The sequence below is a fragment of the Mercenaria mercenaria genome, chromosome 3, assembly GCF_021730395.1.
Source record: "Mercenaria mercenaria strain notata chromosome 3, MADL_Memer_1, whole genome shotgun sequence".
Taxonomy (NCBI): domain Eukaryota; kingdom Metazoa; phylum Mollusca; class Bivalvia; order Venerida; family Veneridae; genus Mercenaria; species Mercenaria mercenaria.
Window position 1 is genome coordinate 87,167,283 of NC_069363.1, and position 20,327 is coordinate 87,187,609.

General features: G+C 36.3%; 2 protein-coding genes across 14 annotated transcripts in view; both read right to left on the reverse strand.

Moving 5' to 3' along the window:
• The window catches only part of LOC123524155 (caspase activity and apoptosis inhibitor 1-like), a 179,842-nt gene that overhangs the window by 141,902 nt on the left and 17,613 nt on the right, over window positions 1–20,327 (reverse strand). The window lies entirely within an intron of this gene.
• On the reverse strand, window positions 9,952–10,608 carry LOC128555960 (circumsporozoite protein-like). Its single transcript, XM_053539812.1, has one exon. The coding sequence runs from the start codon at window positions 10,606–10,608 to the stop codon at window positions 9,952–9,954; it is 657 nt and encodes a 218-aa protein (XP_053395787.1).

Genomic DNA, 20,327 nt, shown 5'->3' on the forward strand with positions numbered 1-20,327 from the left:
GCGCATGTCTCCCCCAATGCAAAGTGGTATAGGCAGGAAGTCAATAGGAGTCAGGAGTGAAAGTCAAAGAGACACTGATGGTTGGCTGCAATAGGGATCATCTACTTGGCATGTCCAGTCATCCTGCTAAGTTTCAACACTCCTGGCCTAGTGGTTCTCAAGTCACTGTTCAGGCTCCTGTGACCTTGACCTTTGATCAAGTGACCCCAAAATAAATAGGGGTCATCTACTCTGCATGTCCGATCATCCTATTAAGTTTCAACATTCTAGGTCAAGTGGTTCTCAAGTTATTTTCCGGAAATGATTTCACATGACCAGGCCCCTGTGACCTTGACCTTTAATAGACTGACCCAAAAATCAATAGGGGTCATCTACTCTGCATGTTCAATTATCCTATGAAGTTTCAACATTCTGGATCAAGAGGTTCTCAAGTTATTGATCGGTAATGGTTATCAAGGTTCAAGCCCCTGTGACCTTGACCTTTAACGGAGTGACCCCAAAATCGATAGGGGTCATCTACTCTGCATGAGCAATCATCCTATGAAGTTTCAACATTCCGGGTTAAGTGGTTCTCAAGTTACTGATCGGAAATGTTTTTCAATGTTCAGGCCCCTGTGACCTTGACCTTTAACAGAATGACCCCAAAATCCATAAGGGTCATCTACTTTGCATGTACAATCATCCTATGAAGTTTCAACATTCTGGGTCAAGTGGTTCTCTAGTTATTGATCGGAAATGGTTTTCAATGTTCAGGCCCCTGTGACCTTGACCTTTGACAGAGTGACCCCAAAATCAATAGGGGTCATCTACTCTTCATGACCAATCATCCTATTAAGTTTCAACATTCTGGGTCAAGTGGTTCTCTAGTTATTGATCGGAAATCATTTTCAATGTTCAGGCACCTGTGACCTTGACCTTTGACGGAGTGACCCAAAAATCGTTAGGGGTCACATACTCTTCATGACCAATCATCCTATTAAGTTTCAACATTCTGGGTCAAGTGGTTCTCTAGTTATTGATCGAAAATGGTTTTCAATGTTCAGGCCCCTGTGACCTTGACCTTTGACGGAGTGACCCCAAAATCAATAGGGGTCATCTTCTCTTCATGACCAATCATCCTATGAAGTTTCAACATTCTGGGTCAAGTGGTTCTTAAGTTATTGATCGGAAATCATTTTCAATGTTCAGGCCCCTGTGACCTTGACCTTTGACGGAGTGACTCCAAAATCAATAGGGGTCATCTACTCTTCATGACCAATCATCCTATTAAGTTTCAACATTCTGGGTCAAGTGGTTCTCTAGTTATTGATCGGAAATGGTTTTCAATGTTCAGGCCCCTGTGACCTTGACCTTTGACAGAGTGACCCCAAAATCAATAGGGGTCATCTTCTCTTCATGACCAATCATCCTATGAAGTTTCAACATTCTGGGTCAAGTGGTTCTCTAGTTATTGATCGGAAATGGTTTTCAATGTTCAGGCCCCTGTGACCTTGACCTTTGACAGAGTCACCCCAAAAACAATAGGGGTCGTCTACTCCAGCAGCCCTACAACCCTATAAAGTTTGAAAGTTCTAGGTCAAATGGTTCTCCAGTTATTGCTCGGAAATGAAGTGTGACATACGGACGGACAAACCAGGGCTTTTTTCCCTATAAATCTACCTCCGGTAAAAGGAGGTAATCCCAATGCCAAAAAGTATGTTTTTTTCCCAAAGTTGAATTTAAAATTCCCAAATGATTATACCTTTTAAGGGTTTTGCTGTTTTAAGATAGTTTGCTAATTTGTATGTATATTTAGGTAAATTATAATACAGTTGAACAATTACTGAAATGCAATTCATTAACATTTCACACAAAAACGCATTTATGTAGATTTTGGCAATTTGCAAATTGTCCCATTAAGATAATTTCCGAGAACATTTTCCCAATTCCACCGGTGTCGGTGGCATTCCCAAATTGATGAAAAAAAGGCCTGCAGACGAACGGACGGACAGGGCAAAAACAATATGTCTCCTGGGGGAGACATAATTAATGAAAAATTGGTGCCAGAGTTATGCACCTTGCGTCATATGGTGTGGTTGATGATGTTGAACAACTATTTTAAGTTTGAATCAAATCCATTCAGTAATAACAGAGACAGAGTGAAAGTGCATCAAAACTTTAACCTAAAATTCTAAGTAAAAAGGGAAATAATTCATGAAAAATTGGTCCCAGAGTTATGCACCTTGTGTCATATGATAAGGGTAATGATGTTGAACAACTATTTTAAGTTTGAATCAGATCCATTCAGTAATAACAGAGATAGAGTGAAAGTGCATAAAACTTTAACCTGAAATTCTAAGTAAAAAGGGGAATAATTCATGAAAAATTGTGCCAGAGTTATGCACCTTGTGTCATATGATGTGGGTGATGATGTTGAACAACTATTTTAAGTTTGAATCAAATCCATTCAGTAATAACAGAGATAGAGTGAAAGTGCATCAAAACTTTAACCTGAAAATCTAAGTGAAAAGGGGGATAATTCATGATATATTGGTGCCAGAGTTATGGCAGATGATGTGGATGATGATGAGGAATAAGTATTTCAAGTTTGAATCAAATCCATCAAGTAATTACAGAGATAAGTTGAAAAAAGAGAAAGTGCACCAAAACTTTAACCAAGGTGGGGACGCGGAAGACGCCGACGCCGGGGCGAGTAGGATAGCTCTCCTTATACTTCGTATAGTCGAGCTAAAAATGTATGACAAACAAATACATAAAGTAGCCTCTAGATTGTTAACAAGTCTTTTCCTTGATTTGACCAAGTGACCTACTTCCTGACCGACAGTCCTTTTTCAGACTTAGCCTAGATTTCATAGATACAATCTTCTGACACAGATTTATTAAGATCATATAGAAAACCTGGCCACCATAGAGTACAAAAAACATTCAGTCATATACCCTAGTGACCTAGTGATCTAATTTTAGTTTAAACCTGATTAAGATGTACATGTATAAAATACACAATCTGACAAAGTTTTATGAAGATCAGGTAAAAAATATTGCCTTCAGTGTTAACAAGGTTTTCTATTACTTGAAGTATTAACCAAGATTTTGACCTCAAATAAACCAGTTTCAAACTTGAACTAGTTTTCATAAAGACACACACTCTGAGATCAGAAGAAAATGTTGCCTCATTGTTTCTACTAATTGACCTAGTTTTTCCCCCATATGGCCCAGCAACGAACTGTCAGAGAGTCTGACCATGTTTCATCGAGATTTTGCTGAAATTGTGACCTCTTGACTGTTTGACTGTACAGTCTAACTGTTGATAACACACCATGACTGACATAAGGCAGTCACAATAGCTCACCTTAAAAGTACTTCATGCTCAGGTGAGCTCAAAAGCACTAAGTGATCCAACTATTCACAGACAGTACTTTCTTGAAAAACTTTTCACAGGTTACTCCAATCAACAATTCCTGCTGTGAATCAATGGGCTTGCGCTGGAATAATACCCTATCCTTAAAAGGATGTTTGTCTGAACCTACCTAACCTTAACCAAATCCTCCACATCCCAATCAGGGTGACTACCTGATGCTTGAGCCAATGATGTTTCCTTGTGAATGTAAACCATTCTATGCACACACAGTGAATATCATCCTGATATACCCTATAGCTATTAGATGATTTAAACATATTCAGTGAACAAACAAAGATATTACTGGTTCTGCGTACATACAAAAAATAATCATTTTGTGCACATACAGAAAATGGCTGATAAATATATAAATCATTTTGTGCACATACAGAAAATGGCTGATAAATATATAAATCATTTTGTGCACATACGGAAAATGGCTGATGAATGTAAATCATTTTGTGCACATACAGAAAATGGCCGATTAATTTAAATCATTTTGTGCACATACAGAAAATGGCCAATTAATTTGAATCATTTTGTGCACATACAGAAAATGGCTGATGAATGTTAATGAGTTTGTGTACATAAAGAAAATGGTTGATCAATGTAAATCATTTTGTGAACATACCGAAAATGGCTGATCAATGTAAATCATTTTGTGCACATACCGAAAATGGCTGATCAATGTAAATCATTTTGTGCACATACAGAAAATGGCTGATCAATGTAAATCATTTTGTGCACAAAAAGTGCATGGCTTATCAATGAAAAATCATTTTGTGCACATAATGTGCACACTTCATAAAGTATAATTAGGCCACTGAGGACCTGATTATTTTTTCACTGCCTGAAAAACAAAATATACTATCTATTCATATATCACTTATGCAATTTGTTAAAACAATTACGATTGCAGTGTTACTATAAAGCGGACCCCCAACAATTTTTCTCCTTTTCTACCACATGCGCTGATCAAGTATTATTTGACAGAAACTAACTTCTCTGTACAAAATTATTATGTTGTTCGCTTGATAATGTTGCTTTTTTACCCACATTGTTTTTCCAGTCATAATCATTTTCAGATTAATTTTCTACAAGGATGAAAACCTGAAAGACCATGATTACTTTAACTGAAACAACATGAAACAGGTTTTTCGAGTGATTCTCGCTTTTTTTCTGAGACGTTCTCCGGATGCCATACCTCGCCAGGTAAATTCCACATAAATGCTTCATTTTAACAAAAGCATCTAAAAATCCATTGTTTTCTAAGTAAATTGTGTACTATCCTACATAGATAAAGCTCTTGTTCTCAAATTTATTTGGTTACCATGGAAACAAAAACTTGTAAAATCCATAACAATTGTTGAAGATGACAGTAATTAACTATCTGAGGGGGTCAAGAATTCAACTAAAGTAAACATAAAATTACATTTGTTTTCAATTGTTTTTACATAGTTAAGAAGAAAATGAAGAGAAAATGCCTTAGGACCCACCATATTTCAGCTTTTCATTTTTGCAGGAGAAGAGAAGAAAATCGTGTTATAAATCCCTTTGATATCATTTTAAAGTTCTTTTCTCCCAGTTGAAACAACAGTAAACAAAATAATGATATACTTTATTATAACAAAAAAAAAAATCTTTCTCTTTTCGAATTCTCACATAAATGTTAATTTATTTTATTCTTCCTACAGCTGCGTATATATATATATATATAGGTAGTAGTATTTCTGCACATTCTGTTGTTTTTCAAGCTGTAGGTTTTATATTGACAAAAAGAAGGTAATAAACAAAGTCAAACATTAACTTCTTAAAGCACAGGAGAAAAAAACACTTTACAGTATTTTTTTGCAAGGCACACTAGGAATTTTATATTAAAATTTGTTTAAACCATTATGGTTACCAACGAAAACCACTTGTAACAAAATTTGTGCAAAATCCTACTAACAACTAAGTTAGTGGCTTATACTTCAGGTGTTTTGAACATATATTTATTCAAGGTAATACACTGTATACTGCAGTAAGTTGAAAATTTTTGGGAAGTCGGTAGATAATCCTTTCTGCGCTTGTAACCTAATAAAACGTATTAGTGTCTGATGGCCCTTTCATGCTTCCGTAGAATCAACTACATGAAATTCATTTTGAAACTGAATGTGTCTAGGTCTGCAGTTCTCAAATACAGAAATATCTAACATCTGAGGCATATACTGACACTTTTAGACAGCATCAAAAAGGACCATTTGAACGATTTGACCAAGTTCCAAAAATCTCTATATACACATACTTACCAATAATATATGTCTAGTTCATTATGTAAATTAGTTTGGGTTTGAAAATTACAATTGCTTTAACCAAGAGGAGAAAAAAGCAACTTAACCTAAATGAAAATTCAAAAGATTTTTTAACATTTTTTTTTTTTTGCTTGGATTTATTTATTTATTTTTTTTTTTTTTTTGGATTTAACGTCGCACCGACACGTGATAGGTCATATGGTGACTTTCCAGCTTTAATAGTGGAGGAAGACCCCAGGTGCCCCTATGTGCATTATTTCATCACGAGCGGGCACCTGGGTAGAACCACTGACCTTCCGTAGGCCAGCTGGATGGCTTCCTCACATGAAGAATTGAACGCCCCGAGTAAGGCTCGAACCCACATCGATGAGGGGCAAGTGATTTGAAGTCAGCGACCTTAACCACTCGGCCACGGAGTTCCCCTGGGATTTTTTAACAAGTCTTACATAAGATACTGATAATACCTTATGTTTCATTTAATACACTTTCATATAATGCTATACTGAATGTTTTCCTGGCACTTGTAAACTCTGGGTATTTCCACTTTTAGTTTTAATGTGCTAAAAAATAGCACTGTTTTCCTGGGTCAATTTCTGACAATATTTACATATTTTCAATAAAACTGCAACTGCTTAATTTATAATAGGATGGATTGCTACTTTCTAATAATCTGTTTGAATTATGAAGTGCTGCTTTAAAAAAAAATAAACATCAGCTTAAAAGTTTCAAGGTCATTTAATGAAATAATTATGCACCCTCAGGTCATTTATCACCCATTAAACTTTAGCCTGCAGGCGGCAAGTGATTCGATCTTCCTTTGCGACCAGTGCAGACCATGATCAGCCTGCACATCCGTACACGCTGATCATGGTCTGCACTGTTCCCTATTCATTCGGTAAATTTTAAGTGAACACCCTTTGAATAATAAGTGGTGACTGCCCAAACTGAATGACAGACCCGTCCATGTTAGAAATTTAGCAGGGTAAAGGTTAAATAATTTCACTAAAAAAAATAGAGCAAAACGAGACAATAGGATAAATGAGATTGTGATTTCAGTGTTCTATGAAAAATGATGTTTGTGAATCAGTTAAACTGTGGATTTAACCCACACCTTAATGACTGGCTGCGAAAACTTCAAATGATAAATTTCATTGTCACAGAAAACTCATCAAAATTTTTCATGCTCTAAACATTCATGTCCTAGGGGCTATTTTAAATGTCCTTTTGTTTTTACAAATTTTTGCTTTATTTTGTTTTATGTCTACGGTTAAAAGGCCACAGGGGTCAAAGTGACCATAGCATGGTCAGCAATTAGATAAAAAATGATTAATTGTCCTAATGCGTAAAACCTGTTAAAAGTGGACAATGACAGCATTTTGTTATATTACTGTTTTGTTAGAGTCATTAAACAGACATTAATTTTTACATGACATCCATCCCCCATAAAAAATATTTGGACAATCCCTATATATGGACTGTGTTTTCGAAATAAGTCATCTGAACTGATGATAAAGAGGTCAAAGTATGTGCTGAATTTTGTTTTTTTATCTTATATAAATTTAATTGTTCGTGACTTTCTCTCACACACAAAAAAGATATTCATTTCCTCTTTCAAATAAGTCTCAATCTTGGCTTTTTAAATAAACAAAGAACAGTAACTCTGGATATCTCTCACTCAAAAATATCTCTAAGGACATTTACTACATGATTTAGATCTAAACACTATAAACAGAAGCTTGAACAAAGTCTGCCAATAAAATAAATGAGTCTGACACATGGCTTGAAGAAATTTGAATCTTGAAGAAATCTATATCTCCACCCTACCCCCACCCCAACTCCCCAACCTCCACCCCCATTTAATGGGGGCACATTAAGACTAATTTTCAAGCAACTCCGGGAGTGGTATGTCGACAAACAACTTCCAACACGCTGCTTAATTCAAACATTTGTCAGATCTGACAGCGAGCATACTAAGTTCCATACGAAGCTATCAAAAACTTTTAGTTGAATTCACCTCGGGAAAAGTAATTATAGCACTTTGCTAATAGATAGACAGCATACCAAGTTTCACATGAAACAGTCAAAAACATTTACTAGAAAAAGTAATTATGGCATTAAGCTATTTATATATATATAGCTATATCAGCCAATGACACTGTTCTAGCAACCAACTTGTTTAAAACACTATTCAAGAATTGGAAAAATAAAACTTACAACTTTAATTTTTTTAAGAAACAAATTATTCACTCCAGGTTTAAACGAAACTTACCAGTACTTTTCAGCATTTTTTTTCTTTTCAACAGAAGCATTAAAGCCTGCTGTTATTCATTAAACTCTAATTTGAAAAAATAAATGAAGAAACCGCCTCGATTTTCCACAAACTAATTTTCAAAAACCCTTACTTTAATTTAATTAACTTTCAAAAAAAAACAAATTAATTACCACGAAATACGGAGAAACACATTTTTCAAGTGATAATAATTAAAACTCTCTTTTCCTCAACTGTAAATAATATGAACAAATGAACATCTTTCATAAAACAGAAACTCTACCAAATTTTATGCATTAGTGAACCAAACAATTATTTTTCAGACATTTTACGATGGCGAACCTTTTGTCTAAGAAGGCGTCTAATAAAGTCTTTGAAAAAAGTTATTTATTCTTATCATAAGCTTCTGAACTTAATTTAATGCCCCATGCCATTTTAATGATTCATACAGTCTGGTCAATAAAACTGCCCAAACAATTAGGTTTTTTCCAGAAAAAACTAGAACTTACAGCAAAATGGATTTTCAGGCATTGTAATAATGCTTTCACTAATTGAAACCATAAAACACTCTTGATGGCACTGATATCTTGTCAGGGTTTTTCCACTGTTTTTAATGTTACTGCCCTTCAAAAACTGGTCTTTGTACAGCTGTCAGAATGGTCCTAATCTGATTTATAGATAAAACCAACTTTGGTCGTTTTTTTTTTAGTTGTCTCAATTTTTTGTTTTGATTTTTTTGGGGTACAGGATTGTTTGTACACGTGCATTTCCTTAGGACATGATACTAATATGAACCTTCTGAAAGCTATGCGTGGGAGTGGTACATCAAATAATATAAATTTCTTGTTTTGTAAAAATATAAATTCAGAATATCATACTATAGTGTGCTGATCTGGGGGACAGTGTATCACCTTTTGTTGGTTGTGTTACCTTTTTGTATCAAACACTTGTCCTTTGGATTTACTTTTTATTGAACTTGTGCAAAACAAAAAGTTACATAACAAATGAAAAAGTTACATAACAAATGAGATGTGATAGAAATGCCTGTATCAATACACTAGCATAATTATCCTTTAATTTCTTGCCGACCTGTAAGAAAGAAGTACATCAAACTGACCAACTATTGTGATAACGGTTCAGACAGCCCAAAGTTGATGATGATACAAGATGCTGTATCAACCTCCTAGTGAAAAACATTGTCTATCATTAGTTTAGCTGGAACACTGTCTATTAGTTTAGCTGCTAAAATTGTCTATTATTAGTTTAGCTGGAACATTGTCTATTAGTTTAGCTGGAACACTGTCTATTGGTTTAGCTGGAACATTGTCTATTAGTTTAACTGAAACATTGCGTCTATTGGTTTAGCTGGAAAATTGTCTATTAGTTTAGCTGGAACATTGTCTATTGGTTTAGCTGGAACATTGTCTATTGGCTTAGCTGGAGCATTTTCTATTGGTTTAGCTGGAACATTGACTATTGGTTTGTCTATTGACTTACCTGGAACATTGTCTATTGGTTTAGCTGGAAGATTGTCTATTGGTTTAGCTGGAACATTGTCCATTAGTTTAGCTGGAACATTGTCTTATTAGTTTAGCTGGAACATTGTCTATTGGTTTAGCTGGAACATTGTCCATTAGTTTTGCTTGAACATTGTCTATTGGTTTAGCTGGAACATTGTCTATTGGTTTAGCTGGAACATTGTCTATTGGTTTAGCTGGAGCATTGTCTATTGGTTTAGCTGGAACATTGTCCATTAGTTTAGCTGAAAAATTGTCTATTCGTTTAGCTGGAACATTGTCCATTTGTTTAGCTGGAATATTGTCTATTGGTTTAGCTGGAGCATTGTCTACTGGTTTAGCTGGAACATTGTCCACTCGTTTAGCTGGAACATTGTCCACTCGTTTAGCTGGAACAATGTCCATTCGTTTAGCTGGAACAATGTCCATTCGTTTAGCTGGAACATTGTCCATTCGTTTAGCTGGAACAATGTCCATTCATTTAGCTGGAACAATGTCCATTCGTTTAGCTGGAACATTGTCCATTCGTTTAGCTGGAACATTGTCCATTCGTTTAGCTGGAACATTGTCCATTGGTTTAGCTGGAACATTGTCCACTGGTTCAGCTGGAACATTGCCTATTGGTTTAGCTGAAACATTGTCTATTGGTTCAGCTGCAACATTGCCTATTGGTTCAGCTGGAACATTGTCTATTGGTTCAGCTGCAACATTGTCTATTGGTTCAGCTGGAACATTGTCTATTGGTTTAGCTGGAACATTGTCTATTAGTTTAGTTGGAACACTGTCTATTAGTTTAGTTAGAACATTGTCTATTAGTTTAGCTGGAACATTGTCTATTTGTTTAGCTGGAACATTGTCTATTGGTTTAGCTGGAACATTGTCCATCGGTTTAGCTGGAACACTGTCTATTAGTTTAGCTGGAAAATTGTCTATTTGTTTCACTGGAACATTGTCTATTTGTTTCGCTGGAACATTGTCCATTGGTTTAGCTGGAACACTGTCTATTAGTTTAGCTGGAACATTGTCTATTTGTTTAGCTGGAACATTGTCTATTGGTTTAGCTGGAACACTGTCCATTGGTTTAGCTGGAACTTTGTCTATTAGTTTAGCTGAAACATTGTGTATTGGTAACATTCAATTCATTCCGACAAGTGGTTACCGAGATACCAGCTTACATAAAAAAACTTAACCAAATCTGGACACCGACCCCAATAAAGACGCCGACAAACGGGAGAGTCCAATAGCTCTACCTATTCTTCCAAAAAACAACAAGAGCTGTCTCCATAGGATGACACATGCCCCCGATGGCACTTTGAATGAATAGTTATGGCCGATGTTAGAGTTTAGGACCTTTGACCTACGGACCTGGCTCTTGCGCGCGACACGTCGTCTTACTGTGGTACACATTCATGCCCAATAATTTTAAAATCCATGCATGAATGACAAAGATATGGACCGGACATACCCATCAATGCACTATCATGAAATATGACCTTTAACTTCTAAATGTGACCTTGACCTTTGAGCTACGGACCTAGGTCTTGCGTGCGACAAGTCGTCTTACTGTGGTACACATTCATGCCAAGTTATTTAACAATCCATCCATGGATAACAAAGATATGGACCGGACACGAATGCACTATCATGAAAAATGACCTTTAATGTCTAAGTGTGACCTTGACCTTTGAGCTACGGACCTGGGTCTTGCACGCGACACATCGTCTTACTGTGGTACACATTCATGCCAAGTTATTTGAAAATCCATCCATCGATGACAAAGATATGGACCGGACACGAATGCACATCATGAAAAATGACCTTTAACGTCTAAGTGTGACCTTGATCTTTGAGCTACGGACCTGGGTCTTGCACGCGACACGTCGTCTTACTGTGGTACACATTCATGCCAAGTTATTTAATCAAAGGCCTGAATGACCTGAGTCGGCTAATGATTGATGTACTGACAGTATAGTCTACCAGTTTCAGTTTGTTTTTAGTTTTTTTTCTTAAAATTTCATAACACAGCTCGATATTTACCCAAAATATTATATCCAGATACGATTACACTTTTCTCCAGTTTGAACAATATATTTTACAAATTGTGATGATACGAAGACATTTAGCAGCAATTGGCAGTATCTGACATTGAAGTTTACGGTTAAATTACCTCTTATTTAAATCTTTTCATAAAAAAGTTGTTTCGTTTCACCAAACATAGACGATCTACTTTCGATTTCAAAAACTACAAGAAAATACAATTTAATGTTTCGCCGATTTGTTTATTTCTCGAAAAATAAGAATTAAAACCATTTTTAATATCAGTAGTAACTAAACAAACCAGTAAGAGCTTCTTCTTCCGATAATTTATCCGTTTACTGACTACAAAATTCAACCCACGTAAAGTTTATAGAAATCATACGATGCGTGTTTACGTTCAATGTGGGAGAATTAAGGCTGATCGGCTATGTTACCTAACGCATCCAGACGATTCAGATTTTGTTCTTAAAAAAGCATTGTGTGCGTTTCTGTAATTTTATATACGTTTTTATACGCTTAGAAATTATTAGACATGCGTATTTGCATTATTTCTATACGTAATTTACGCTAATACGCATCTGATCTGGAGCCCTGCTGGAACTATTTTTTGTCTTTCGCTGGATGTTACCCAAGCTTTGTAAGCCTGCGCAATTCTTAAAATGCACATTTATGCTTAATGAGTTACATTCGAGAATTGCACAATTACAAGTCATAAATATGACAGATTACATCGTATATTGGTCATAGCAAAGGGAATTGACACAACTTAACTTCATTCATGCAGTGAACTGTTTGAAATTTGAGAAATCTAATGGAACTACATCCCTTCACATGTTATTCGGTCCATTTAGAGAATCGTTGGATAGCAAGGACTCGTCAAAAGGCTTTCAGCCTTTAGCCGACTCAAAAATCCATCGATGACAAAGATATGAACTGGACACGAAAATTGCGGACAGACCGACAGACGGTTCAAAAACTATATGCCTCCCTTCGGGGGCATAAAAAGTCACTACCATCATCATGAAACAAGTGCCGTTTTATTGTTAAAGAGATTATGCACCCTTCAGTGGTAACGAATGTGTCATTTTCAGTCTTAACCTTAGAATGCTACGATTAACCAACATGAATAGGACAAAAACCCATCTCTTCTTAGAGCTATTTCATTTGAGGTAGTAGCCACCAGGAGTGCTCTACACTGTATCCACTACTGTATATAATCTATGTACCACTTGTTATAGACTGATGAAAATCTCCCTTGTTCAATTTATGTAACTTTTTTTTCTACAATGAACACCTCGAATCTCATAAAATTCTCTTCAACTTTTGAAAAAATGTCCAAAGTCACTCCCCACTAATTAAGTGCTCATTCTAATATTGACACCATGCTGAATACCATCCAATATAAACAATAATTAACTGCACCCCTGAAGTTGATAAGTTATAAAATTTCCAATTAGATAATTAAAATCTTCTGCCCCCATCATTAAAAAGCCAGCCTTCCCAGCATGCACCAGGACAGATATAGTTTTACTGATAATTCCACTGACACTATGACATTTCAAATATATTCAAATATCGGGCCTATCAGTGTATCCTGACATATAAATCTTGCACTATCAAGTAAATTAAGCCATTTTTGTTTCAATTTCAATATGGCCATTAAAATGACAGGATAGTGTATCTGAATGTTCAGCATCTGGACAGTGTAGAAAAATGGTGGCAGCTCGCTGGGATGGGATTTTTTCAAACCTCTTTCCAGCCAAATCAGCAGATAATGTATGCCAGAATACTCGAAATGATTTAAAGGTGAAGATTAATGGTAAAACAAAAATCACTTTATGCAGAAAATGCAGTTTTACAGGCCTAAATTAAAGACATGCCTCTGTTTCTGTAAAGATATTAGCCAACTGTACATGAAATGCTAACAGCTTTCATTCTACCCTTGTTGCAGCTGTGGTCAATCTGGTGATGTGTTATGACTTTGACATACAATTTTTTTAACTTAATTTTGATGTATTCTTGCTGTTTTGACAATGGATATGACATTGTTTTAGCTTAGATATAATTGCTGCGATATAGCTTACCTTTGACTACATCTTTCACAGTGACATGACTGGTTTTTGCTGCAAGTTTGTTGTTTAGCTGCGACAATAAACTTCGCCTTCAGGTATAACATAGCTGTTTTGGCTATGGCTTTGACATGACATTGGCTATTGAAATAATTTTGCTGTTTTTGCCAGTGTTGTGACGATAATATGTTTTGTGTTTGAAGCTGTGGCGGTGACTCTGCTATTGCTGTAACTTTGCTGTTTTGATGACAGCTGTGGTATGGCTTTGCTATTGCTGTTACTTTGCTTTTTGATGACAGCTGTGGTATGGCTTTGCTATTGCTGTTACTTTGCTGTTTTGATGACAGCTGTGGTATGGCTTTGCTATTGCTGTTACTTTGCTGTTTTGATGACAGCTGTGGTATGGCTTTGCTATTGCTGTTACTTTGCTTTTTGATGACAGCTGTGGTATGGCTTTGCTATTGCTGTTACTTTGCTGTTTTGATGACAGCTGTGGTATGGCTTTGCTATTGCTGTTACTTTGCTGTTTTGATGACAGCTGTGGTATGGCTTTGCTGTTTTGATGACAGCTGTGGTATGGCTTTGCTATTGCTGTTACTTTGCTGTTTTGATGACAGCTGTGGTATGGCTTTGCTATTGCTGTTACTTTGCTTTTTGATGACAGCTGTGGAATGGCTTTGCTATTGCTGTTACTTTGCTTTTTGATGACAGCTGTGGAATGGCTTTGCTATTGCTGTTACTTTGCTGTTTTCATGACAGTTGTGGCATGGCTTTGCTATTGCTGTTACTTTGCTGTTTTCATGACAGCTGTGGAATGGCTTTGCTATTGCTGTTACTTTGCTGTTTTCATGACAGCTGTGGAATGGCTTTGCTATTGCTGCAACTTTTGCTGTTTTCATGACAGTTGTGGCATGGCTTCGCTATTGCTGTAACTTTGCTGTTTTGATGACAGCTGTGGCATGGCTTTGCTATTGCTGTTACTTTGCTGTTTTGATGACAGCTATGGAATGGCTTTGCTATTGCTGTAACTTTGCTGTTATGATGACAGCTGTGGCATGGCGTTGCTATTGCTGTATCTTTTGCTGTTTTCACGACAGCTGTGGCATGGCTTCGCTACTGCTGTACCTTTGCTGTTATGATGACAACTGTGGCAGGGCTTTGCTATTGCTGTATCTTTTGCTGTTTTCATGACAGCTGTGGCATGGCTTCGCTATTACTGTAACTTTGCTGTTATGATGACAGCTGTGGCATGGCTCTGCTACTGCTGTAAAATTTGCTGTTTTCATGACAGATGTGGCATGGCTTCGCTATTGCTGTAACTTTGCTGTTATGATGACAGCTGTGGCATGGCTTTGCTATTGCTGTATTCTTTGCTGTTATGATGACAGCTGTGACATGGCTTTGCTATTGTTGTAACTTTGCCGTTATGATGACAGCTGTGGCATGGCTTTGCTATTGTTGTAACTTTGCCGTAATGATGACAGCTGTGGCATGGCTTTGCTATTGATAGAATCATGCTGTTTTGTGGCAACGGTTGTGATATGATTCTATAGTCATTACTGTAACAAAGCTGTTTTAATGTTTGACTGTAAAATTTGGTTAAAGTTTGATTCTAGCTGAAAAATGACTATCAGACTATGGCTATATCATACATCTGGAAATAGGTGTGATCTGGCTTTATTGTGACCCAACTTTTATATCCTCTGGCTGTGACAAGGATGCTATTATCATCATGAACTTGCTGTTTTGACTAAAGCAGAGTAATCTACCAGTCAGACTATGATTGTTGCATAGTTTTGTCAGGGAATGACTGTCACCAGTATGTTCAGCTTTGATCTGTGACCTGTCTAAGAGCCACATATAGAATGTTGTAATTAAGACTCCGATTGGCTAGCGGAAGGGTCGTCAAGCCTCTGCATGATTTCTGGTTACAGAGTGAATGTTTGCCCATGTATTCCCTACCACTGTCTGCTCTTGAGTGTTGGTTTTGCATTTATTTCCCTAAGAGTTATTACTCCAGCTGTTGTTCGGCTTGCAATTAAATGCCTGAATAGGTAAATTAATGCTCTTCCAGAAAATAGACACTTTATTAGAGTAAAATTACATAAAACTGTTTTAAAAGCATCATCAAATTTCGTTTGACAGTTTTTGTCTCGGTAATTTTCCAGTCTGAGGGACAATAGACCCTGTTATTTCTATATCCAATACAAACCTGACATGCAATAAGAAAGGTCATCCTGGGGATCAAGAAATGTCCACTATGTCAGTTCCAGTGCTTATCTCTGGACACAACAGTTAAATCCAGTTTTAATGGACAATTTGCCAGCTGGATTACAGTGGAACTCGTGCATAAAAGTGTCTACAGATTCCTTGCTGATAGTGGGAAAATGCCCTATATGTGGGGAAAATGCCCCATGCAGTTTTTTTTTGCAAAGTCCATATAACTGGTCCATACTAACCAAGGTAGGGTGGGTAATCATGCGAAATGTATGGCAAGTAAATCATATTTCTATCATTTGGAACTGATTAATGAAGACCATTGAACTCTGGGATATGAAGCGGGTAAGTATTGAGGGAGAGGGTGGGATCTTGGCTTAATGTAATTTTACAATTGGCAACATACTATCCATATGCAATGCTAGCTGAAAGAAACTTCCTTACAATGGGGTGGACAAAAGAATTTCATATTACATCATTAAAAGAACACTTTTTACTTTAAAGGTTAATTTTAAGGGAGTGAGAGCAGGCAAAATAGGAAATCCATTTCTTTATTAAAGTTTGGACATCATAACCTGCTTGAACTTAAGTATTATCTAAAAGGTGGTAGACTTGCAATATTGTACCAGACCTATTTTCTTACTGCTTAGAATAATGTATGAATAATTTACATTTTTGTCTGAAAAAATGTAAAAAAAATTTGTATGGCGTCAAATTGAAAGAATTACGGCATCACGGATTGCGTGCCAAACTTGAAAAATTCATGCACATTACACCAGAAATACCCAAACAAAATTACTACCTATCTATAAGTAACAGACACCAAGTCTAATACAAAATTTTCAGAATATTGTTATTATCAAATGCAAACCATAATTCATATACTATGTTCAAAAAACAGCGCCGCAACTACCACAAAGTTTAACGGTATAAGTAAAGATAGGAACAGTTAAGCACTTCCTGTTTTGTTACGAAAACTTTCTATTTTGAGACACATTACAGCCATCATGGCCGCATTAAGGGGCAAAGGGCATTTACTGGAAATGGTTGCTTTTAATATAAGAATCATATTAAGTTATTAACTTAATTCGGCTACGATACTAGCGTTTGGGACGAATGGCTCTTTCTGAAAATATAGGGCTAATGTCCTAGAAACATTAATCTTTAGCCTGATTGCAGCAAGTGATTCTGCCTTTGCGACAGCTGCACACCAAGATCAGTCTGCATATTCGTGCAGTCTGATCATGGTCTGCACTAACTGCTATTCAGTCAGTAAATTTTCAGTAAACATCCCTTCGAATAATAAATAGTACTGCCCAAACTGAATGATGGACCAGTCCATTATAGAAATTTAGCAGGGTTAAAACTGCTTCTTAGAAATAAACTGTGTGCTTCAGTAGAGATATCTGATAGGGGTAATGGTTGCCTTTCTAAATAAAACAATACTTACAAGATGGAAAGCTTACCAACTTTCATTGTCAAACTGAACTTAAATGGATTTCAGAAATTTGTCAACTTTAAAAGTATCTCTTTTTTTCTATTGGGTGCTAAGCTTTTATTTAGTGCCAAGAATAACAGTACTCAACAGTTTTCAACAAAGGATCTAGTACTGGTCTGACTGGGAAATTTTGAGGTGCAAAAACATGCAAGTGGATAAAATTCATTCCCTGGCAAAAACATTTAATTTGTACAGGAGATGGGGCGAAAGATTCATTTTTTTTCTGGCAAATAGGCGTAGGTTCTTTTTTGGGACCGGCTTTCCAAAGATGGGAAAAAATACTGCGATTGGGATTTTTTTTTTTTTTTTTTTTTTTTTGTTGTTAAAAGACTGTCACTTACAGTTTCATTACTTTGTTCGGCTCGTTCAATATTTTTTCATCAGTATCTGAGTTATGCAATGGCACTGCTTTCATTAGAAAATCAGCTCCTATTTACATAAATACAGTCCATTTAGACTGAAAATGATGAGAAGGCATTTATTAAGAATGAAATGTCTACCCAAGCAATTACAGTATTATTCAACAGAATGGGTTTTATGTAATATATGGGGAATATGACTTGATTTCTGACAAAAAGACAACAAAAAAATGTAACGTTAACAAAAAGTGCTGTTAGCACGATATAAATTTTAACCCAGTTATTCAACAGTTTTTCAGTTAAACAAGATCGCAGTCTGAATTTACAAGACAAGAGTTTCTAATCACTAACTCTTTATATCAATGACAAATATCTTCAGATATCTGGTCAACACTCTGGCTCGGAAAACATTCCCTTAGCCCAGGGATCGAAATTGAAACCTGTCCATATATAATCTTATCATTGTAACAGCTAACAAGAGGGCCTAGGTCGCTCACCTGAGAAAAACACCATAACAGTGTAAACATGTTTGACCTAGTGATTTAATGGAAACAAATATTCTGACCAATTTTCATTAAGACTGGACTAAAAATATGGTCTCTTAAGTATAAACAAGTATTTTCTTCAATTTGACCTAGTGACCTAGTTTTTAAGGCCAAGATGACCTACATTCGAACTTAACCTAGATTTGATCAAGGCAATCACATTCTGACCAAATTTCATTAACCTCAATTGAAAAATACAGCCTCCATCGCATACAAAATGTTTTTCTTTGATTTATCCTAGCGACCTAGTTTTTGACTCCAGATGACTATTTTCGAACTTGGCCTAGATTTCATCAAGGTTATCATTCTGACTAAAATTCATGAAGATCAACTGAAAAATACAGCCTCTATCGCATACACAAGGTTTTTCTTTGATTTGACCTAGTGACCTAGTTTTTGACCCAAGATGACCCATTTTCGAATTTAGCCTATATTTTATCAAGGTAATCATTCTGACAAAATTCCATGAATATCAGTTGAAAAATAACAGCCTCTATCGCATACACAAGCTAAATGTTGACAGAAAACAGACAGATGCCGGACATCGAGCGATCACAATAACTGGCTCAGGTGAGCTAAAAATAGAACAAAACCAAAACTAAAATCTTTTAATGAAAATTAGAACTGTAAGCCTTTTCTGCAGAATAAATTTATTTATTTGGGTTTAACGGCGCACCAACACAGTATAGGTTATATGGCGCCAAACAGGACTACAGATTTTGGTTCCACATCTCATTTACATCGAAATAAAAACATGAGGTATGGAATCAAAATTTGCATACCTGCTGGAATCACAGAGTTACTGCAAAACCAAGTGTTAAGAACCTATTAGTCGCTTCTAACAAATTTTAGATTGACAAGAGCTATATCCCCCACTGCTGTTATGGATAGTTAAAGGGTTGATAGTACTGGGTGAAATCATTGACGTTATTAAGTATATTTTATAGTCCATGTATGACGACATCAATGAATTTGTTCCTAACATTTTACCTTGAGTTGTGACCTTGACCTTGAGCCGACATGGCTGACTCATGAGTTCTGCACATCATCTTGATGAGGTTATTATTTGACCTAAAGTTCATGAAAATCCTTCAAGAGGTTTAGGAGATAAAGATCGGACACAAAATGGAAGGCTCAAAGCTTTTACCTTAAGTTGTGACCTTGACCTTGAGTCGACATGGCTGACTCATGAGTTCTGCACATCGTCTTGACAAGGTGACCATCTGATCCAAGTTTCATGAAAATCCTTCCATGGGTTTAGAAGATACAGAGTTGACCTTGAGTTGTGACCTTGACCTTGAGCCGACATGGCTGACTCATGAGTTCTGAACATCGTCTTGATAAGGTGATAATTTGACCCAAGTTTCATGAAAATCCTTCAAGGGGTTTAAGTTATATAGAGCGGACACAAAAATGTTACAGCCAGACTGACAGAGACCATTCCTGTAACCCCCAGCACACTCGGCGAGGGATTAAAAATGGGCCATACTCCTACAAAAACCTGTGGACTGTAACCAAAATCAAACCTAACCTGCATATTATAATCATATACCTGTATACCAAAACTGAATTTAATCCATTCATCTTTTCAAGACATCAACATTTTGCTACATTTTTATGAGAAAAAGGGGCCGTAACTCTGGCAGATATTATTGGAATGTATCGAAAATCAACCCTTATCTGGATCTTCTGATTATATAGCAACGTACCAAAAAAGAGCTTGATCAACCCATCCTTTTATGAGTTATCACAGGTGTACAGAAGCATGCAGGCACAGACTCAAGCACTGACAACAATAATAATACTGTGGCTCCAGCATACCCTCTCCTAAACTTTGTTTATATTGGTTTCATAACTGCATTATTTTAGCTTTTCCAAGATAGGATTGAGGATCAAATATTAATGGGAACCCTAAAATACAAATTTGACAGCAATCAATTTTTGTGACTTTTTCACGATTCTTGGCAAGTTTATGCCTCCGATCACAATAAAGTATCAGCAATTTTTAAAATGAACTGGCTTTTAAAAGTCTACAGAAACTGCATAAAGGTTTCAAAAGTCTACAGAAATCGCACAAAGGTTTCAACGTGTTACAATCGAAACGAGACTGAGTGGTACTCAAAAGGTG

Bases quoted from the DNA above. Each gene is read 5' to 3' on its own strand.
- LOC128555960 (XM_053539812.1), bottom strand. From the start codon at position 10,608: ATGTTACCAATACACAATGTTTCAGCTAAACTAATAGACAAAGTTCCA.